At 39.2% G+C, this 21,155-nt stretch overlaps 2 protein-coding genes across 2 annotated transcripts in view; both read left to right on the top strand.

Annotated features, from left to right (window-relative positions):
• The first annotated feature begins 222 nt into the window (after positions 1-222).
• prdm12b (PR domain containing 12b) lies at positions 223-6,172 on the top strand. Its single transcript, XM_061038145.1, has 6 exons — positions 223-1,298; positions 2,926-2,991; positions 3,554-3,678; positions 4,060-4,215; positions 4,653-4,767; positions 5,553-6,172. The coding sequence occupies exons 1-6, from the start codon at positions 1,037-1,039 to the stop codon at positions 6,026-6,028; spliced, it is 1,200 nt and encodes a 399-aa protein (XP_060894128.1). The 5' UTR covers positions 223-1,036; the 3' UTR covers positions 6,029-6,172.
• Positions 6,173-8,644: 2,472 nt separating this feature from the next.
• Positions 8,645-21,155, top strand: part of c5 (complement component 5) — a 29,966-nt gene continuing 17,455 nt past the window's right edge. The window contains exons 1-18 of the mRNA XM_061038136.1: positions 8,645-8,821; positions 10,287-10,482; positions 10,568-10,721; positions 11,027-11,097; positions 11,213-11,310; positions 13,031-13,113; positions 13,230-13,320; positions 13,411-13,519; positions 15,254-15,386; positions 15,497-15,612; positions 16,894-17,082; positions 17,604-17,807; positions 17,896-18,108; positions 19,134-19,283; positions 19,374-19,500; positions 19,614-19,679; positions 20,186-20,377; positions 20,891-20,975. Of these exons, the coding sequence (XP_060894119.1) occupies positions 8,754-8,821; positions 10,287-10,482; positions 10,568-10,721; positions 11,027-11,097; positions 11,213-11,310; positions 13,031-13,113; positions 13,230-13,320; positions 13,411-13,519; positions 15,254-15,386; positions 15,497-15,612; positions 16,894-17,082; positions 17,604-17,807; positions 17,896-18,108; positions 19,134-19,283; positions 19,374-19,500; positions 19,614-19,679; positions 20,186-20,377; positions 20,891-20,975 (2,345 nt within the window). The 5' untranslated portion in view covers positions 8,645-8,753. The remainder of the gene's footprint in view (positions 8,822-10,286; positions 10,483-10,567; positions 10,722-11,026; positions 11,098-11,212; positions 11,311-13,030; positions 13,114-13,229; positions 13,321-13,410; positions 13,520-15,253; positions 15,387-15,496; positions 15,613-16,893; positions 17,083-17,603; positions 17,808-17,895; positions 18,109-19,133; positions 19,284-19,373; positions 19,501-19,613; positions 19,680-20,185; positions 20,378-20,890; positions 20,976-21,155) is intronic.

Raw genomic sequence — 21,155 nt, 5'->3', positions numbered from 1 at the left:
TCTGCCATGTACAAATTGTAAAATGTTTTTTTTTTTTGTTGGCAGGATGCTGCTCACCTCCTCTGAAACCCACTGTGTGGCAGATGTGACCAGCAAATAAAATAACATAGAAATAATGAATTTTATCACTGGTTGTCTCTATGGCTTTTGTTGGTTATAAATATGCATTGATATTTATTTCAGTCTGTTTCATAACCAGCAAAAACCTCATAACAGGAGCTTTAACCCAATAATTGCATTCTGTATTATTTACTGGTATCTTATAGCCTACTTTGTCATTTTCTGATAATTTTGGATATACTTTGTAGATTATTCAAAGTAGTATACTAACGTATATTCTGAATAATCATAACTCTAAGTGTTGATGTGCTTAATTCTTAAATTACAATACTTTTGTACCTACCCTAGACTTCTACATTTTGGTCTTTCTACTCCTTTTTGAATGTAAAGATTCTGACCTCACATTGGAACTTCTTGCTTACTACATTCTTCAACCATCTTACTGATTATGTTTCTGCTTCTTCTTCGTTTTTGCTTCAGAGAAAATCCAAACATCATGAACCGCGACCGGGTCTGTATGTCTGCTGGTCTGCGGTCTCTTTTTGTTTTCTTATTAAGTCCTAATTGAGTGTCTCTATGGTGTCACGAGCCTGAGCTAAACGGAGCAAAAGCGCGTGCAGCGCAGACACACATGCACGCACATACATTCGCACACTGCTCCTCCTCTCTTTATAGAGATGTAGGAGGAGGTGATTACAGAGTCTATAAAGACCCTCACCCTCTCTGTAAGCTTTATTTCAGCTCCTCAGAACTTCTGTTAGCACTTTAATATTTTCTTGGTTTAAACTTAGTCCTATTTTAACAATAGAAAAACACAAACAACTTGCAGCCACCTTGGATTGTTTTATTTTTAAGTTCAAAAGAAAAAGTGGAGATTTTATTGCAGAATATCCCTATTTTAGGACTTTTAAAACTTTAGTTCTCCTGGTGGCCCAGCTCCTCCCTTGCCTCGGTTCTCCTTCCTCTGGTCCCCGCCATGGGCTCCGTTCTGCCCGGCTCCTCTCTGGGCCTGAAGCCGGGCTTCAAGCCGCAGCAGCAGCCGCTCTCTCTGGCGGAAATCATCACCTCGGACATCTTGCACAGCTTCCTGTACGGCCGCTGGAGGCACGTGCTAGGCGAGCAGCATCACCACCACGCGTCCCACCAGCATCACCTGCAGCTCGAGGACCGCACCGCCCCGAGCGCGAGCCCCAAGACCGCGTTTACCGCTGAGGTGCTCGCGCAGTCCTTCTCCGGAGGTGAGTGAAGCAACTCAATTAAGAGTTACCAATTATCTCATCCTTCAGTCATATAATAACCATTATCTCTCCTGCGAGGATCAATGTCTTATTTCATTTTAAATTGCATACTCATATTTATATTTATACAGCCTACATTTTAAACTTTCCTTAATCACATATCAGATGGAAGTCTGTGTTTTCTTATCTTGAAAGAACCGCAATAGCCTAATCTTGAACTCTCAATTATCCATAGATTTAAAGACGCGGTTATAGGATGCCATATGGCTTTTTGTATCATGCATTTGCTTTTGATGCGGAAGATAATGTTGGATTACGTGAATTTAGATATTTCACGTTGAAGTCAAATTGAACCAAAAACCTTTAAAATAAAATTCCCACAAATTATGACACAAATTGTTCACATTTGGTAAAATTATGAAGTGCTTCTGCTTTAATTAAGAGCCTTTCATTTCGATATAGTGACTCATCAATTTATTTTGGATCTAGGCTATGTGTATAGTCAACTTGTAAGCTTGAGAGCTTAAAAATGTGTTAAATAATGTTTAATGTGCAGTAACTTCACAAGCAAAGTTTATTTAAGTTGCCTATTGCTCAGTATTTAGGCTGACAATCACCCTTAACCACAGCTGATCAAACTCTTTCAACGCCGTGAAATCAGATGATCATGCGCGCCTGCAAATCTCCACACAATCATTACATTTATTTTAAACCATTTATAGTTTAATACAACCTGGTTTTGGTTTCTATGACATTTCTGAACTGTCGCTGATGATGATAAATGATTTGCGCATTTTCTGTCCGGAGCTCCAAGTCGCGCGGAGTTTAACGCCTTTTGAAAAGTTCCTTTGGCTTTTTTCCACGTTTTAATGTGAAATTCGTTTCCGTTTTTGCTAAAATTCGTTCGGAACAATTTCAAAAGGTCCGTGAGAGCTCGAACCCGCTGCTCGTCTGATCCTCCCGCTTCATTTTAAACGGATTATTTCTGCAGGAATTGAAATCCGGTTTTCTGCATCGTGTGAACACAATCCGCTGCACATTTCTTCACTCCTGATGGCATTTACGAGTTTTTTTTTCTTTTCTTGTTCTCTACTTTTTAATGCGGATCAACTTGCAGCACTCTTCTCATCTCTATTGAAATCTCTGTTCTCCTAAATGTCACGAGCTGTTTCACGCTTCATCGTGAGCGTGAAACACCCTCTGACATCTCTCACTTTGTCTTTTATTATACATTTTTATTGCATTCTTTTCTGTTTTACTTATCCAGTCCGGAGTTTGGACCTTTCTTTGATTGTCAATGTTCAAACTGGGAGATTTCTTTGAGTAAAGTCTTTCTTAGTTTAAACTTTCTGGTTCATTAAAACCATCCTGAATGAAGATTTCTGGTCTTTGGCTCATCGGACAGCAGGGGACTTGTGCAGACATAATGCCTCTATTCAAGTGGAAAAAAATAGCATTTAACCTCATTAATATGTCTTTGTCAATGCTGCATTTCTGATCATTTTCCTGCTGATTTCACTTTTTCATTTTTTGTTCTCTCCTGCTTTCAGTCCTTACATTTCATTTTTAAAAGAAAACACTAATGGGCCTCCAAAAGTGAACTTTAATAAATGTGTTTTGTGTTTAGAGGTGCAGAAGTTGTCCAGTCTGGTTTTGCCCAGCGAGGTGATCATCGCTCAGAGTTCAGTCCCAGGTAACGTGTCCTTATTTCTTTTCCTGCATGTGTTTTAAATGTGTGTTTGTTTCTTACATTGCTGTCTATGTCTTCATTACTGAGCAAGTTCAGACAGTTCAACCAGATTAAATGCACACAGCCAAAAAGAATAATGAAGTTTAGTTTTATTCAACATTAAGCCTTAACATTAAGGATTTTACATTTTAAATATTTTCATATGCGCTGATCTAGGCTACTTGTCCCAATTAAGATTAAGATTAAGAATCAAAAAGGGTAATTAAAAGTTGTATTGATATCCTTTAAATTGATTTCTGGCATGGATCCTGCTAAAATTACCCAGCAAGCTTCTCTTCCAAGCCGAGAACAAACTGAAGGACAGAGAACTAAAGAAAAGAAAAACAGATGTGATTTCATGTCATAGCCTCCCATAGGCTTAAATATTTACTCTTATTTTTTTAGTTATGTCAGCTAAGTGTATTGTATGAATGAGCTCTGGTGCTGTTTGAGTTGAATATTTAATCAGCATGGATGTAATGATACCTCTGAAGTAACAGTATTTTGTGTCTTTGTCATGTTGCAGGTGAAGGTTTGGGAATTTTCTCTAAAACATGGATTAAAGCAGGAACAGAGATGGGACCATTCACCGGACGCCTGATCTCCCCTGAACACATCGACCTGTATAAGAACAACAACCTTATGTGGGAGGTGAGCAGAGTTTCCTGTGATTTACATTCACTACATTTATATTACGCTTGCAGACATTTAGGCCATCACTAGCGTATACCTTAACTTACAGCTTCTATCTATCTTCTTCTTTATTAACAGATCCAACAACAAAATTGATGGCTGTTTTTTTTTAACTGGCTGAGTCATTGACTTTCAAACAACAACAAAAACTTAATAACTTATGGCTGACCCTTTAACTTGATCTATTAGTGACTACCATCGGATACAAAGTTGCTCACTGGTTTTGTTGTTGTTTGTTTGTTTAATGTGATTGCCTGATAAATAACCACCCATCAACCAGTGGACTGTGTATTTTAAACTTGATATGATGTATGACGTGATTTGTCCTCCACACCTCAGGTGTTTAACGAGGATGGCACGGTTCGGTATTTCATCGATGCGAGTCAGGAGGATCAGAGGAGCTGGATGACGTACATAAAGTGTGCGAGGAACGAGCAGGAGCAGAACCTGGAGGTGGTTCAGATTGGCAGCAGCATCTTTTACAAGGCTGTGGAGGTCAGTAAATGCATAATCTCTGTATGCAGACACAGCATGTATGATATTAACTTACCGGTAACTTCCTGGTTTTAACTATGTCAATCTGAAACTTCTTGTTTTGAAAAGTGCCGTCAGAAAACTAGAGGAACCAAATACAATGAAACCATTTTTTAGTAAAACAAATGAGTGACAAAAGAACAAAAGAAAAGTTCAGGTGTGTGCCGCCCTCTGCTGGCTCAAAGATTAGAGATTTAAAAAACCTGTTCCAGTCCTCCTCTATCTCTTAACCGATCAACTGAAACACAAATTACTTGTTGAAGTGTTTAAGCAGAGAGTTCAATCTCCCAGATACATATTTCTAAAGTTGTTGTTTTTTAATTGTTGATTCATTGAAAAAAAAAAAAAAAAGCATATTTCCCGGTGACAGATGACTCACCTCTTTTTGTTCTCCTCAGACGATTCCTCCGGATCAGGAGCTGCTGGTCTGGTACGGAAACTCCCACAACACCTTTCTGGGAATCCCTGGAATTCCAGGAGGAGATGAAGAACAGAGCAAGAAGACCAAGAGTGGTAAATAATATTCATGATTGATGCAGAATTAATAATAATAAGAATAATAATGCATGCAACTTCTATGGTGCTTTTCTAAGTACTCAAAGGCGCTTAACAAAGGATAGCAACAAAACAAAACAGAGGAGGATAGTAGAGTGGAGAATTGTAATTTCTTGCTAACATCAGAAAAAAAAGTAAGGTATGTCATCAGATATGCCCTTTACAGAAGAGGTCAAGGGCTAAGAATTAAATACTACAATCATTTTTAAAATGAAAGAATTAAAATATATAAAATAAGAAAACCAAATTACAGAAACTTCAGATTCAAATTATAATTTTGTTTTTTACCTTTGGAACTGTGACTGTATGTAACAGAAGAGAGTGAAAACTCAGTTAAAAACAGTTAAGAGTTTGAGTTTTGAATAAGACAATCCTTACTCAAAATGTTGTCCTTGAAAAGTTTTGTGTCTTTTTTTGAAGAAGGTAAATGAAGAAATCGAATGAAAATGTAAAATCTGACTTCTAATATTAAATTTGGAAATCTACATTTTGCAAAAGCAATAAAACAAATATTATTTAAAAAAAAATGTCAAGGTCATTATTGTGACTTTAGGGCCGATCCTAAATAAAATATCAGACGTATAACTTTATTTGCAGATCCAAAAATTCAAATCTCTTTATTTAAAGAATATGTAAATTCTATGGCTAAGTTTTTCTTCTATTTTTCTTCCATAGTCCTTCAATAAGAAAGGATCAAACTTTGTACAAACAGTCTAACATGTTTCTTCTCTTCGTCCTCCCAGATGAGTTCCATACCTGTGAAGGCTCCTCTTCTACCTCCTCCTCCTCCTCCTCCTCCTCCTTGTCCTCCTCTTCGTCCTCCTCTAGTTTGGGTCGTATGCGCTGTGTGATCTGCCACCGCGGATTCAACTCCCGCAGCAATCTGCGCTCTCACATGCGCATCCACACGCTCGACAAACCTTTCGTCTGCCGCTTCTGCAACCGGCGCTTCAGCCAGTCGTCCACACTGAGGAACCATGTGAGGTTGCACACCGGGGAGCGTCCTTACAAGTGCCACGTCTGCCAGTCGGCGTACTCACAGCTGGCCGGGCTGAGGGCGCACCAAAAGAGCGCCCGGCATCGGCCCACTGGAGATGGAGGGGCTGCAGGAGGGAGCGTGGTTGTCCACTCGGCCCACTCTCCTCCTCACCCACCACAGCTGACAGCCATGCCTCACCCTGCGTCACTGGTTCACCATATTCCAACCATGGTGCTGTGAAAAAGACCGAACCCACAGACAAAAAAAACACACTCACTCACACACACACACACACACTCACACACACACACACACACACACACACACACACACACGCACACACACACACACACACACACACACACACACACAGAAAGACAGACACTTTTTGTAAACAGGAACAGCAACTTCCATTATGGAGGAAGATGCTGAATTGTCTGCTAATAACACTGGTTGTCAGATGACTGTGCTTTAATATTTTATGCATGCACTCACAAATGTATTAGACAACAAACACACTGGTACATAATTTTCATAGATCAGTTGAAAGGTGGGACAGTGTTAGTGTGTGACTCTATCCTATTATTTCACATAAGTCAAGTATCCTTGAAATGATGGTGTTGTGCGTTGGTTTGCATGCAGATGGCTCTCTGTAAAAGGTTGTAATGTGTGTGTTGAACACTGGGAGATGCTACAGTCATGGCACTAAGGCCACGACAGAGGAAACCCCTGAGGTTTTAGTGCTTCATCCTACAAGAATAACCCTTATTATTCCATTATGCTAACAGGTTAGCCTTTATGATGCTGGGTTAGCAGGTTCCTTGCTAAAACTGAAATAATACTTCCTGTTTCTGATTCATAGTATGCTTGTACAGTAGCATTTCCATCCATACCATTCACTTATAGTATCATTAGCATCTGGAGCATGAGTATACAATTGCATGGTACAAAGGTCTGGAAATAATATTTGCTGTTAGCTGCATGCTAACTTTACACTTTACTGACCAATCAGTAAAAATGATAAAAACACACAGGATTTCTGCAAAGAAGATCATTACTTATTAAAAAGGCAGAGCCTGATATTCAAGATATTAAATTGTTATTATAATTATTATTATATTATTAATGTCTGTTGTGCTTCAGCTATAAGTTGAGACCCAAATTGGGTCTTGGGCAGGTTATGTTGACACCTGTTTCATCAGAATCAACATTTCTAATTTTTGTAAATGTTTTCACTGATTTTTGTTTAAAATATTGCTAAATTATCAAAGTTATGAGAGTAGATGTGAAGAATGGATGCGTCCCTTTAGCTGATAGATGTCTGTCAGCCTTTATGTAAATAAGCTCCAAACTGTCAAAGAGAAGAATGTGAATATAAACATAAAATATACTGCCCAGAATATAATTCAACTGTCACTTTATCTCTGTATAAGTATATGTACAAGGTCTTATATGACTCGTGTATCAGTATATGAAGTTTGCTATGTTCACTTCAATAAAGTACAGCCTTAAGTACTCTTAATAAAGTATGTCTATAACTTCTGCTGATGTCTTGCTGACATTCATGAATTCACAGATGTTTCACTTCATTCTGAAAATGTGTGTAAATTCAGAGTTCTATTTATTGTCGGGATTCTGAATTTGTTTTTACCTTTAATACCCAAAATCTGACTTAAAGCTGCCGTAAGCAACATTAATATTCCAATGCAAAAAAATAAACATGAGCTGATGAAAGTAGACTGGACTGTTGCTAAGCAACCAAAACATTTCACTCACAGAGTGGTTGGCCAGTAATGTGCAAGCTTACCTTGATTATTTGTTTGACTCAGATAAGTTTTAAAAAACGTTACATAGCTTTAATTGAGAGCTTATAACTTTATCCTCCCACTGCTTACTTTTTTTTCTCAGAATTTTTACTTTAATCACAAATTATTCACTTTTATTCTCAGATATCTACTGACGAGATTCAGATTTCAAGCTCATAATTCTTACTGTTTCTTTCTTTTAACTCAGTATTCCCTTTTTTAAACTCATAGGCCTACTTCTGTTTTTAACAGTTTCTGTTTTAAAAAAAAAAAGATTATACTGGCCTTATTTTTTACTGCAAGAATAGCAAATCCAGAACATTTCCCATCAGTGGCAGTCACTTTGGTTGTTTAAAAATGTGTCAAACATGCATGAAACACACTTGCACATTTGTCTTATTCCATGGCTAACTAAAGTTTATGTTTTAAAGTGTACAGTTAGTTTGTTTATTAAGAGCCCCATTAGCTTCTGTATTAAACAGTAGCTACTCTTCCTGGTGTCTCCATATCTTCTATGGACTCCCAAATCTATCCTCATGTTTGTTCCTCAGGACAAGTTTAGATTTGTAGCTTCACTGCTGCTCAGAGCCACTGCAATATTATGTGATAATTCATCTGGATGTTGATTGATGGAGTTCTTGCCTCTGGGGGTCACTTCAGCCTGTGGGCATTTTTCTGTACTGACTGCGACGATTCCTATATGACATTTTTATGGTTAATTTTTTGTTAGTTTTGCAAAGTGCAAAGAAAACAGCAAAGCCACCAAATGTGAACTTTCTGTTGTGATGACTGACTGATGAGCTGATAACAGGAGACCTCAGAGTCCACACTGTTAGGTAAGATCAGAAAACACAGGCTGAGTAAATTAACCTTTGGGACCGACACACACACACACCCACACACACACACACACACACACACACACACACACACACACACACACATACACACACACACACACACACCCACACACACACACACACACACACACACACACACAAAAAAAAATTCCCACTCTTTCCTATGTCAGATGACTGGCATGTATTGCATATAGTTGAGTTGATCAATAAAGATTAAAGTATAACTCTCTGTTACTGGCAGTCAGTTCTTTCAGCCAGTTGTGGGTTTTCAGAGCTTGTGTGCGTATTTCTCCGTACAAGATGAAGGTGTTTGTCCTACTTATGTGTGTGTTTTCTCTTTGTTTGAGGATACAGGCCGACCCCAGATCGTAAGTCAAGATTTTTTCTTCCATTACTTTTGTGAATAAGTGACAAAACAACTTTAAAGTAAATGCAGCATGCTGTTAAGTTCTGTTTTGGCCAAAGCAGCAGACGGTTGTGGATTATGTTTTGGTCACAGGGCGCTAGCAATTTAACAAAACATGAGTTCAAAATAATTATTGTATTTTAATTTGCTGAAATGTTTTATCTCTAGTCAGAAATGTTTCATGAATATGCATTATAAAAGTCTATCAATGTCAGATTTTCATGACGCCCTGCATTTACATCAAAGGCTCCAAACTCCATTAAAAAAACAAGTCGGCCTATGCGTGTCTGTAGTTAATTCAGCATTCTTTATACCTGAACGTGTAAATTAAACTGCACAAATATCTGTTTGATTCAGGCTAAAAGACCTGTTTTGAGCTGTGGCAATGTATGGATAGGTAGATACATTTAAATTCTCAGCTGAAACAGAACAACGGTAGTTGGTGTCCATTAGAGAAATCCTGGTACTGATCCTAACAGGCCATCAGACAGGGCACTGATTAGCCTGAAGAAACTGAAAGTAGAACGTAATGTTGAACCAAGACATAAACATTTTGTTCCCTCACATTTTGAAAGGATACGTTGTCCTGTATTTTGTTGAACTTGAAAGAATTAGACAAATTAAAGGTAAATTAAACCAAAAATGAGAATTGAGGTGCTGAGGTCAGATGAGATGGTCTAAACGCAGATAAAATATTTAATGGATAGGGTGAGACAAGTCCAGCTTTCCACACTCAACTTTTTCACCATTATGATTACAATGTGTGGGTTTTCATTGTCCTTTTTTTCCCCCAATATTGTGGATGCACTTTAAATAGCTATAGTCCACAGGAGAATGCTATTGTGACCATAGACTGTAAATAATAATTGTTGTGACAAAGTGTATCATAATGCTAACATGCTCATCTTGTAAATGCTTATTTATGGTTTCACTTAAGCAGTAGTAGCATGTAATAATTAATCAATTAGCAGTTATCACAAAGTCTTGTTCTGATGGGGCTTTCATTAGCTCTGCAGGTATTTTCTGATAAACCAAAGTGTTGGACAAATTAAAATGTTTAACCTTAAGATAGTGCTGAACGAAAAGTCAGAGAATAGCCTAAGCCATTACAGTAGAAACAACCCAATGTTATCATCATCCATCCAAAATTTGATGAAATAGGTTTTTTTTAGATTGTATTTGAAATATTTGACAGACATTAACATCCAACACTGCTAAGAGGTTCAGAATTGTCTTTTTTAAAATGTTCTTTAAAGGAAACAAATCAATCCAAACACTTAACATAACATGTTAACATAAGCTTGACATCATGCTAACATGCCCACCTTTAATCTGAGATTCAGAATGATCCATGTTAAGGTTTAGTCCAGATTGATCATGAAACACACCTTATACAGGAAGTAAAGACAACTCTCCCCCTCCCTTAGGTACCTGATCACAGCTCCTCTCTCACTGCGTCTGGACGCTGTGGAGACAGTGCTGCTGCAGTTGTTTGGTTTCACAGAGGAGGTGAGGTTATACTTGTTCTTGAAGACCTCTATGGCTCCAGAACATGTGGTTCTGTTTCAAGACGTCGTGACCCTCAACGCCCAAAACAACCACCAGGCTGCCGCCAAAATCCGGGTCAGACATAGCAAACAAAGTGAAACAGAACACTAATGACATTTTATCTTCAGGGGAGATTTCAAATATCTGTTTCATTCTATAGCTGCACCAAGGTAAGCTGGAAAAAACAGCGAGTCATGTGATTCTCCACGTCCAATCAGCAGAGATCAACCAGCACCTGTCCGTTCCTGTCAGCCGCTCCAACGGCTTCCTGTTCATCCAGACCGACAAACCGCTATACACCCCACACCAGAGTGGTGAGAGTCAACAACTTAAACAACATATTACACACCCTTAATGTCCCACAATGCAATGCACACACTCAATTTAAAGGTACTCTATGTTCAGCTGCTCTTCCACATCTCATCAGACTTAGTCTGTCAGGCTCAACTCTATACTATCAATAGCTAAATAATTATTGATGTCTTGTACCTTCACTGACAAAAGATTTTTAACATTACACAAACATAAAAAATAAATACTGAAAACTATGTGTGTGTGTGTGTGTGTGTGTGTGTGTGTGTGTGTGTGCATGCGTGCGTGTGGGTGTGTGGCTGTTCAGTCAAGGTGAGGGCATTTTCCTTGAACCAGGAGTTAAGGCCAGCCAATCGTAGCGTCTTCTTGACCTTTAAGGTGAGTGAGATTCACCTGCAGGTACACCAGGGTGCAGCAGCACGTCACAGATTTAGTTTCAACATGTTGACATCTGATGATTTGATTTCAGATGATTTTTCTATTATCCCCACAGGACCCGGATCAGTCCACAGTGGATATTGTGGAGATGTTTGATATCAATAATGGAATCCCGTCCATGCAGAACCCCTTCAAGATCCCCATCAAACCAAAGTAAGGCCCCTTACAAACAAAAGTGCATCAGTTATTTTATGCACTCTGTAAGCACAGGTGGTCACCTGCTACGTTTTTCTGCCCGTCACACCTATGACGGTGCCATTGTGCAGTCCTAGGATCCTTTCGCCTAGGCCTTGTCCTTCCTTCTGAGCCAGAAGCTCCCCTGCTGTGCCGCTTCTGAAAGATCTTTAAGGACTCCTTTTGAGGCCTTTGACTCGAATAGATTTCAGGAACTGCACTGGTCGATCCAGTGAAATCCAGTGAAGCCCCTGAACCTGATTTCCAATGGAAAGGTGAATTCTCTCCACCCAGCTTACGAGCACATGGCTGACAGTTCCGCGCACTTCTCCTTCTGAATCTCAAAGGCAGCCTCCATCACCTTTTCCCATGGAACAGTCAGCTCTGCCATGAGGACTGTTCTGGAAGACATAGGCCAGGGCAAAATGTCTGGCGGTAAAGATGTCATGGTGGTCAGCTGTCGTCAGCCACTCGCCTCCTAGTGACAGGATGGACCTCTCCTTCATGGTGCAGCTCTGCACTTCACTCCCTTGCCTGCCAAACTGGATCAGCCACTGGCATGTTATTGGGATGGCCATCTGTCTGCACAGAACCCAGTCATGCTGCCATCACCAGCCCTGCATCAGTGCTGCCTTGCAACCAGAGAGAATGTGCCTCAGGCTTTAAAGCGTTGCAGAGTTGGCAGGTTTCTTCTGAGCCGTATCTGAGGTGAAGGTTCCAGGGGCTTGGGTCTTGTGTCGTATGTGGCCCTGAAGAGGAAAACTCAGCCTTGCCTGAGGCATTCTCCACATTTCGGCCCAAGGGAGAACCCTGTTGGTCACAGCCTCCAAAGTGGACCAATTCTCTTGCCAATGTTTGCTCACGGCTTTGACCACTTTCCCTCTTCCATTTAAACGACTTCAGAGATGAGACTTTTTATCCTCTCCTTCTTTGGCTTAGGACCATCTCTTTGGCGCTGTTTCCCATCCTAGGCACACCCTGCCTTGTTGTGTAAATCCAACAATCTCCTGACGTGTTAGTGGCCCAAACTAGGGGTTTTACAGGATTCTGAATCCATTGCAAGCATTTGTTCAGCAAACATTCCACTCTAAACGTCCATGCCAACTTTAACATGTAGGCCTATGTATATTTAATGGAAGCTTAATTTGTTGATAACAATATCTCAAATACTAGAATAGAATAAAGAATACTGCTCCATAATGTCAGGAAATTATTCCCATATAAAATTCCCTGGCTATATGTTTGTAATGAGAATTTAGGATTTTTGCTAATAATTGCTATGATTATTCCAATGTTGGTACAGAAGAAAACTGTTTATATCACTGTTTAAGTAGTAGAAGGCAGTATGTTATGTAACGTTATGTTAACCACTCTCTAGCTTCAATTGCAGGCACTTTCTAATGCTTTTAAAACTATTTCAGGCTGTCACAATTATTATTTTGTAATTGTAAGTCAGTTTTCTTTTTCATTGAATCCATGGTGTTTGAATGATGTAAGTGGAAATCCAGATTGTTCTGTAATTTTATTTCGGTGATTCCAGCTTCTTAGTCATGTTGATATTATTCCAGGCTGTTTTAAAGTTGATGTATTTTTATATTTGTGTTTATGCTAATGTGTTTCCAGGCAGATTGAGGTGTTGGAGCTATTACTCCAGGCTGTTCATAATGTTATCGTATATTGTGTTATGTGATGATTATAGGTTGGGAATTTGGACCATTGATGCCTCTTACTCTGATGATTTCACCACAACAGCCAGAACAGACTTTGAAGTGAAGGAATATGGTAACTTAATCTATTTTACAATAAATAAATTACTCCAATCTGTTTGTTTTGTGATCTTGTTATGTTAATTAAAATGATAATGTCTTAAATGTAAAATATTTACTGGTATTTAACAGTTCTTCCCAGTTTCTCCATCCTCATGGAACCAGAAGTAAACTACATCAGCTACGGACAATTCACCAGTTTTAACTTCAAGGTGTCTGCCAGGTGACTGAACATGCTGACGTTATTTTCAGAACATAAAACACTGAAGTAAATATTCAGCTGCGAGTTAAAAAAGCTGTGTATTATTCTCAGGTATCTGCATGGAGCTCCAGTGGCTGGTGGTGAGATGTTTCTGCGTTATGGCTATGTAAGCGGGAAGAATGCTCCTGTTATCATCCCCAGCTCTGTTTCCAGAGAGAGAGTAAGAAAAACTAAGAATCACATTTAACACAAAACAGACACAAAAAGAGCTCACAAATCTACAACAACCTGAAGCTAGGTCAAATTTTAAATGGGAGGGTTTCTTTCCAGTTTCAGAACAATTCTAATGCAATACATTACATTTACATGACTACTTAAGGACTAATAACTGATGTCATATTGTTGTTTAATATGTCTCCATAGTTACAGCTGGTGTCTTGTAAACAGCACATCATCACTGTCCATCTACCATACTACTCCAGAAGAGAGTCACTAAAGTTGTTATGTTTGTGTAGGTTTTCTATTTCCAGCTCAAATGTATTGCGATTTTAGAGTCAGAGGACAAGAGACAAAGGTTATATTATCAAACCTTTTAATATCACTTGAAATTGTGAATTTTTCCTAAATAAATCAAAACAAGATCAAGAAAAGAGTATGCACGCGTTTAACAAGTCCTCCAATCAATTTCACCCTCTTACTGTAATGCAACCCATAAGCATGTCTCCTACATTTGCAGCATCTATGAAAGCAGACAACATATCCCAATATATTAACGTTTGTTAAGGTCAAAGTCTTGAAACTTGTGTTTATTGCTGTGAAGCAGTAGCTGTTTGTTTAGGTTCAGGTACCTAAAGTACGTGGTACGTTTAGCAAAATATTTAGGTTTACGTAAAGCTCCTGGGAGGAACTTTTGGTTTACGTTAATTTTGGAGCCCCTGTGGACAAAGTGATATGTCTCATCTCTTTGCTGATCCTGTCGTTGTTAAGGTCGTGTGTTGTGACAAAAAATCTCACCCTGCTTAATTTTAATCTTCACGTGTCCTCCTTTGTGACTATTGCTCTGTAGAATAGAAAATAAAAGGTTGTTTCTTTAGCGTGCTGTTAACCCCCCTCATCTGACTCCTACCCCATGACAGCTTTTACAATGTGGCAATAATAAATCTTGTCTTTGATGGTATTGTTTGTTTTTCAATATCTTATAGAGGCATCACAATTAGTTTCAGTCTGTCTCGTAAAGAACTCAAAACCTCTCACAGGAGCTCTAAAGACATACCCAGATTTAAATGTATTAAGAGGCGAAAGGGGACATTGTTGAGGTGATGTAGTGCACGTAGCCTAAAAGAAGTAAACGTTGACTTTATTGTTTCTTATTGTTAGTACCTGACTTCCATCTGTTCTCTTGTAATACTTACTAAAGCCACTAGAGGTCGCCACCAAACTGTATTTGTGAATGTGCAACAATCTGCATGAGGAACACTGACTAGCTTGATTTGTAGACTTTAAAAAAAATCACTACTGAAGACTCATTTTTATTAAAAAAATAAATAAAATGCTTTTTTTTTTTTAATTTAAAAAAATGTTATTAAATTTGTGAGAAAAATTATAATGAAAGAACAAGGCCAACATTTTATTGCAAATTCAGTCATAATATCAGAACTATGTCCCCCACTTCTTCAACTAACAGTGCTCAAAAGTTTCTTATACGGGGAAAAATCAGATTAATGAACAGGATAATCATGTAAACAAGTGTTGAACACAAACTCTGTATTTCCCACAGTTTTTGACTCAGAATTCAGTCAGTATTAGAAACAGAATATGATAAACTCTTGATTGTGTCTGGAGATATATGATTTTACTAGTGAGTCTTAGCTCAGACACAACAGACGTGACTCAAGAAGTAATCAGAAACTGCAATATCCTCTATAAAGATGTACCATTATTGTGTCTCCTTCAGTTGTCCTTGACAGGTGAGGTGGACGTGACTCTTAACATGGAGAAGGTCTTGTTCAAACACAACGGACCAAAAGACCTCGACAATCTGGTGGGGAAGTACCTCTACATTACTGTCCTGCTGAAAGAGGAAACAGGTATTCACACACCGACACACACACACACACACACACACACACACACACACACACACACACACACACACACTCACACACTTATGTCTTTCCCTCTTGTTTCTGTCTCTCAGGTGGTATCACTCAGGAAGCTGAGTTCTCTGGGGTAAAGTTTGTTAAATCACCTTATAGACTGAGTCTGGTGTCCACACCCCCCTTCATCAAACCTGGACTTCCTTACAACATCCAGGTGTGTGTCAGCATGTCACACTATTTTAGCAGTTGCAGCTTTTCATGACAGTTGTGCTGCTGGGACATTGTGCAGATGGAAGTGTAAAAAAAAGTCAGCCAAAATAGCTGTAGCTCCTAACGGACTGCTAGGTTTGAATTACATGACAGCTAGCTCAAAGTAACTCAGGACTAACTAGCTTGCCAGCTAAGCAGCATACTTAGCCTATGTGTTTAAAAATGCTTCAACCCTTTATATGCTGCCAAGAGAAAAAATGAAAAATTGTCGAAAAACAGGAGAATTTAACTTTTTTTTTAATGTTGCTAGCATGCTTCTGACTTTTTTTGAAACAAAAAGACCAAGATGACAACAAAATGTGACATCCAAAAGGAAGGAAAGTTAATCTTTCCAGTGTTCTAAATAATTCTTTAAAAATATTTGTGACTACAATATATGAGTCTACTAGCTTATTTGTAATATCTAGGAGGCGTCTGTAGGTAGTTTAATTAGCCTCTTAGCAGGCTAATGGCTAGTAGTTGAATGTAAAATGGCTTTTCTTGAAGGCTGATGTTATTCTAAATAGCAGACTGTTTACTTGTATCAATAGGACTATAGCAGGCAATTTAAACCAAGTAGGGATTTTTTTTACTAGAAAAACCGTGGCAAAGCTGTTTCAATGTACGTGTAAGTAGCTATGAACTACCTATAACCTTTGTGTACACGTTGCATTGATATGCCCCCCTGGGCGATCTGATAACAAGTGGACAGCACTTATGTGAGGTTGTTTACACTTTGCATGAACAATACCTCTACTTTGAGCCCTTGAGATCAGAATTCACTTCCCAGCCTCAATAATCACCTTTCCTTTTGAAAAGACTGAATGCATCATCGTTCACTCCCATTGGGAGGCAGCACTGGACTCCCAGTCGAGGGGGGCGTTCCTTAATGATGCCAAGGAAGCATGAGCTTTTACACTAGCAAACCAATCTGGATAAATACTTCTAGACCACCTCCGTACATAATCTGAGCTGTCCGATCTCAATCCCTCACCAGGATACATTGGGCTGTGTTACTTAACACCTGACACTGAGGATATCCACTTCTTATCAGATCATCCAAGAGGGACGTTAATGCAAGGTGTAAATTGCATTAACTTGCCAAGGCTATGTATCCTGAACAGCACTACATACATTTTAGGAACACCGTAGTTTCAGCCACTAAATAAACCTATAGTGAGAAAGTCTGCTCAACAAAGATCTTTGGATCTAATAGTAACACACTGATTTAATGATTTCCCTGCAGGTGTTGGTGAAGGATCACCTGGACAAACCGGTGAACCGGGTACAGGTTCAAATGGTGGAGCGACAGCTGTTTAAACAGGGGGGAGAGAGTGAGGAGCTCTCCTGTCCTGGCAGCGCCCGCAGCCAATCAGACGGCCTCGCTGTCTTCATCTGTAACACACCAAGTGAAGCAACTAGAGCGGTACTTCAGGTGAGAAGGAGGAGGAAGATGAGGTGTTTCATTGGTGTTTCCTTTCATCCAGTTTTTGTAGTCTAAGCATGGCTGGTATTTTTTTGTTTATGTGTTTGTGTCTATTTCTTCTTTTCTTTTTACCCAATTATTTCCATGTTGTTGGTTTACCTTTATATGGTTTCATGTGTACTTCTGTCTTTTTCTTGCTCTGTATTGTGACTGTACACTGTTGTTTACCCAAAATGTTGTTGTTTACAGGTTGTCTATCTTTTGTTCTTTGTTTAAGTAGGCTATGTCTTTTTACTTGTTAAAATGAAACAATTTACTTATGTTGTTGTTTTTTGTGTTGATTTTCACTTGTTTACATGTTGTTGTTTTTATGTTTTAAGCTATTTTTCACCTTTTAAAGTGACTATTTATTTTAGAGTTGGCTTTGATTTTGCAATGTTTACATATTGTCAACTTTTAGATTTTGTCCTTTGCTCTAATTTCTTTCTTTGTTGTTGTTCATTTGTTCATGTTTACTTTTGGTGCAACAGTTTGAGACTGCAGACCCTGTCCTCCCAGCAGCTAGTCAGGCCAGTCTGAGACTGGAGCCGGCAGCCTATCGCTCCCCAAACAGTCGTTACCTTTACATCGACCCACCGCTTCCTGGCAATGGCCTGGAGGTGGGACAATTCACAAACATCAAGGTGTACTCAGCCACGCCCTCCTATGTACCAGTCAGAGCTCTCAGCTACCTGGTAAGAAAACAGAGCTAATGATGCGTGTTGTCAAAGTTTGTCTTGTTTCCATAGTTACTCATGACAACACTCTTGCATGTTCCCTCAGGTGATCTCTAAAGGCAATGTGGTGACATTTGGCAGTCAGAAGTTTATCTCCAGCAGCGATAGCAAACAGAGTCTTAGTTTCGAGGTGACGTCCTCCATGGTCCCGTCCATCAGGCTGCTGATCTACTACATCCTGTTTGGAGAGGGGACGTCTGAGCTGGTGGCCGACTCCATCTGGTTAGATGTAAAAGACAAGTGTGTCAACGGACTCCAGGTAAAACAAGGACTGTATCAGCAATGATACCAGACACTGTAAGTTCAGGACACAAAATGTAGCTCAAAAGGCTATTACTGGCAAAAGGAAAAGGGAAGTGAGTCTTAATAAACTGCACATTTGGATTACTGAGTGAAACAGTGTGTACTACATAAATACTTAACATAATCAACTAAGGCTAGAACTACACATTGCATATATACACATGAATACAACTGAGAGTTCTTAAGGCCATATATGAGGTCATATGAGGTCCTATCAGTGTGAGAGAGAGTAAAGCTTGGGGAGTTCCAAGATATCCCAGCAGCAGAAAAGACCAAGGTCACTGCACCTGTTGATAACAGTCATTAGAAGAAAAACATAGTCATGACACCTGGCAAGATAAGAATCATTTAAAGGAAAATTTATTAAGAAAAAAACACAACTCATGAGGTCAGAGACTGACATGTCAAAACACCGATGAAATCACACTGAACTGACGTAGATGAAAATAAATTAGCCGTGTGGAGGCTCTTTTTTTTGACGCCTTCATTTAATAATATTTAAAGAGGATGTGCTATAACTTGTTTTAGTGTTCTAGCTGGAAGATTCGGGCTTCACGACTCTGCTAAGACAAATAAAGCCTTTTTGAGCTCAGAATTTTTTAAACAACAGGGCTCTTGTTTTGAAACATCATTAGTTCTACGTGAACCTGAGTCCCTTTGTAGCTAGATAATTACCTGATTAATTTTAACTTGCTTTAGATTTTCTTGTTGAAAGCTGAACCAAAGTAATAGATGGATGCACAATATATCTAAATATTCACATGCTCCGTTTATGTTCATTTATATATTTAGTCATTTCAGAAATACATTCTACGATGTGTAGTGGATGTATCTGCATAGGATACATTTTGTAAATGGTATGTTTGGTATTAAAGATGTGACTGTGTGTGTGTGTGTGTGTGTGTGTGTGTGTGTGTGTGTGTGTGTGTGTGTGTGTGTGTGTGTGTGTGTGTGTGTGTGTGTGTGGTGGGGGGGGTTTAGACCGATCTGTCATTTGGTAGTCGTGACTTCAAACCAAAAGATTATCTCCAGCTGAACATCCAGACCAATCAGGACGGTCTGGTGGCTCTCTCTGCGATAGACTCCGCCCTCTTCACCTTACGACCCAACTTTAGGGACCCTGTCTCCATGGTAACTTCTCAGACCATCTCAAGGACCTTTTTCTTTTGTCACTATTTTCTCTTTAAGTCACATTAAAACAGGAAGTACGGTTGCCTGCAGGTTCTTCGTCACATAGAGGAGAGCGACCAGGGCTGTGGAGGAGGCGGAGGCATCGACAGCGCAGACGTCTTCAGATTGGCCGGCCTCACGTTCATCACCAACGCCAACGCCAGACCATCATCAAGCAGTATGTCAGTCAATCAATCAAGCAAACAATGGATCAGTGAATATTCATAAACTATGTGGTTTAATGAAGAAAGGTTTTGAAGTTTTTGAATGTTAGCCTGTGTTTGTGTGCAGATGCTGTGTGCACTGCAGCTGTGCGACCAAAGCGAGCTCTGACTGAAGAGGAGAAGATGACTAAAGGTAGGAGTCCACCAGAGAAACTTTTATTTCTCTTATCTGTTTGAAGTTGTGTCTGACTCCAGCACACTCACAAGCTCATCTTTGTAAAGTTTTATAATTACATTTTCCCTCCTGAACCCAGTTTTGAGTTATTTATTTACAAGTGAAAAACTGGATTGATTCAAACATATCCAGATAAATTTGTATTGTGTTTTTAAATCTTTTTTCAATTGTCTTATAGACATTTTCGCATTAGGTTTGTTTTTGCTGATGTTTATTTGTTTGTATGTGTACATATTTTGTGTCGCTGTCTGCTCTGTTACTGTAAATTGATTTTGTACCTGTTTTTTTGAATATAACATAGTAACCTTGCATTTTTATACTCTACATGGGAAAAAAAGTTTTGTTTCCCCAGTTTCCCCATCATATCAGATAAAGCTGCTGACACATTGTTTCGCCTTCAGAATTATGTAAATAAAAAACAAAAGCCAACAGGTAGATAACGGTCTGTGTTGTTATATGTTCAGCCAAGAGTTACGGCCCTCTGAAGATATGCTGTGAACAGGGGATGAGGTACATCCCAAAGAGTGTGACCTGCCAGCAGTTTGCTGAGCAGAAGATACAGAAACACCCTCGCTGCAGACAGGTCTTCAGATTCTGCTGTGAGTTCATCCAGCAGCACTTGGACCAGGACCACGACCTCATCCTCGGACGCAACGGTCAGTCTGGACTCATCACATCACAAAGCAAAACACACAGACAATTTAGTGATTGTGCAACGTATGAAGTCTGCATGAAGAAAAAAAGACATGATCACTTTCCATAAATCTTACATTTTATCCTGTTCAAAAGCTCTAACGTCCTGATAAGGGAACAACATGGACGCCATTTAGTTGATGTGTTTCTAGAAAAGATCTATACCATATGTCACTCTATGTGGACAACAGTTAAAAGAATAACAAACTAGAAAACATACATTTATGTATTATGATTATATTTTGTGTGATAATAAGCTAACACCTGTGAAAAGCTCTGCTGCCAACATGTATTGTTTTATTATGAGCCAGCTGCACAAATTTCTTACAATGTGTTTCATCAATAAAACAGACAGATTACAGACCTGTATCAGAGGAAGCTCAACAATTCAGGATTTGTTTCTGACCAGGGTGCGTGTGTGTGTGTGTGTGTGTGTGTGTGTGTGTGTGTGTCTGCGTGTGTGTGTGTGTGTACAGAAATGGGTGCAAACTTTGACCAGGCTCCTTCTCTTGTGCGGAGCTTTTTCCCGGAGAGCTGGATGTGGGAGGTGCAGCGCATCAGGTGAAAAACACACACGGGAGTCTGTCTGTCTGGACAAAGAGATTAAAAACAAAACAAGTGGTGGAAAGTACCTTAGAAGGCCTACAGTTACTCAACTCTACACTTTTTATAATGTTGAGATATTGACTTTACTTGAGTGTTTACATTTTTTTCTACATCATATATGTACTCTTAAACGCT

This window comes from Labrus mixtus, chromosome 5, assembly GCF_963584025.1.
Source record: "Labrus mixtus chromosome 5, fLabMix1.1, whole genome shotgun sequence".
Lineage (NCBI taxonomy): Eukaryota > Metazoa > Chordata > Actinopteri > Labriformes > Labridae > Labrus > Labrus mixtus.
This window is presented reverse-complemented; position numbering and strand designations above follow the sequence as displayed.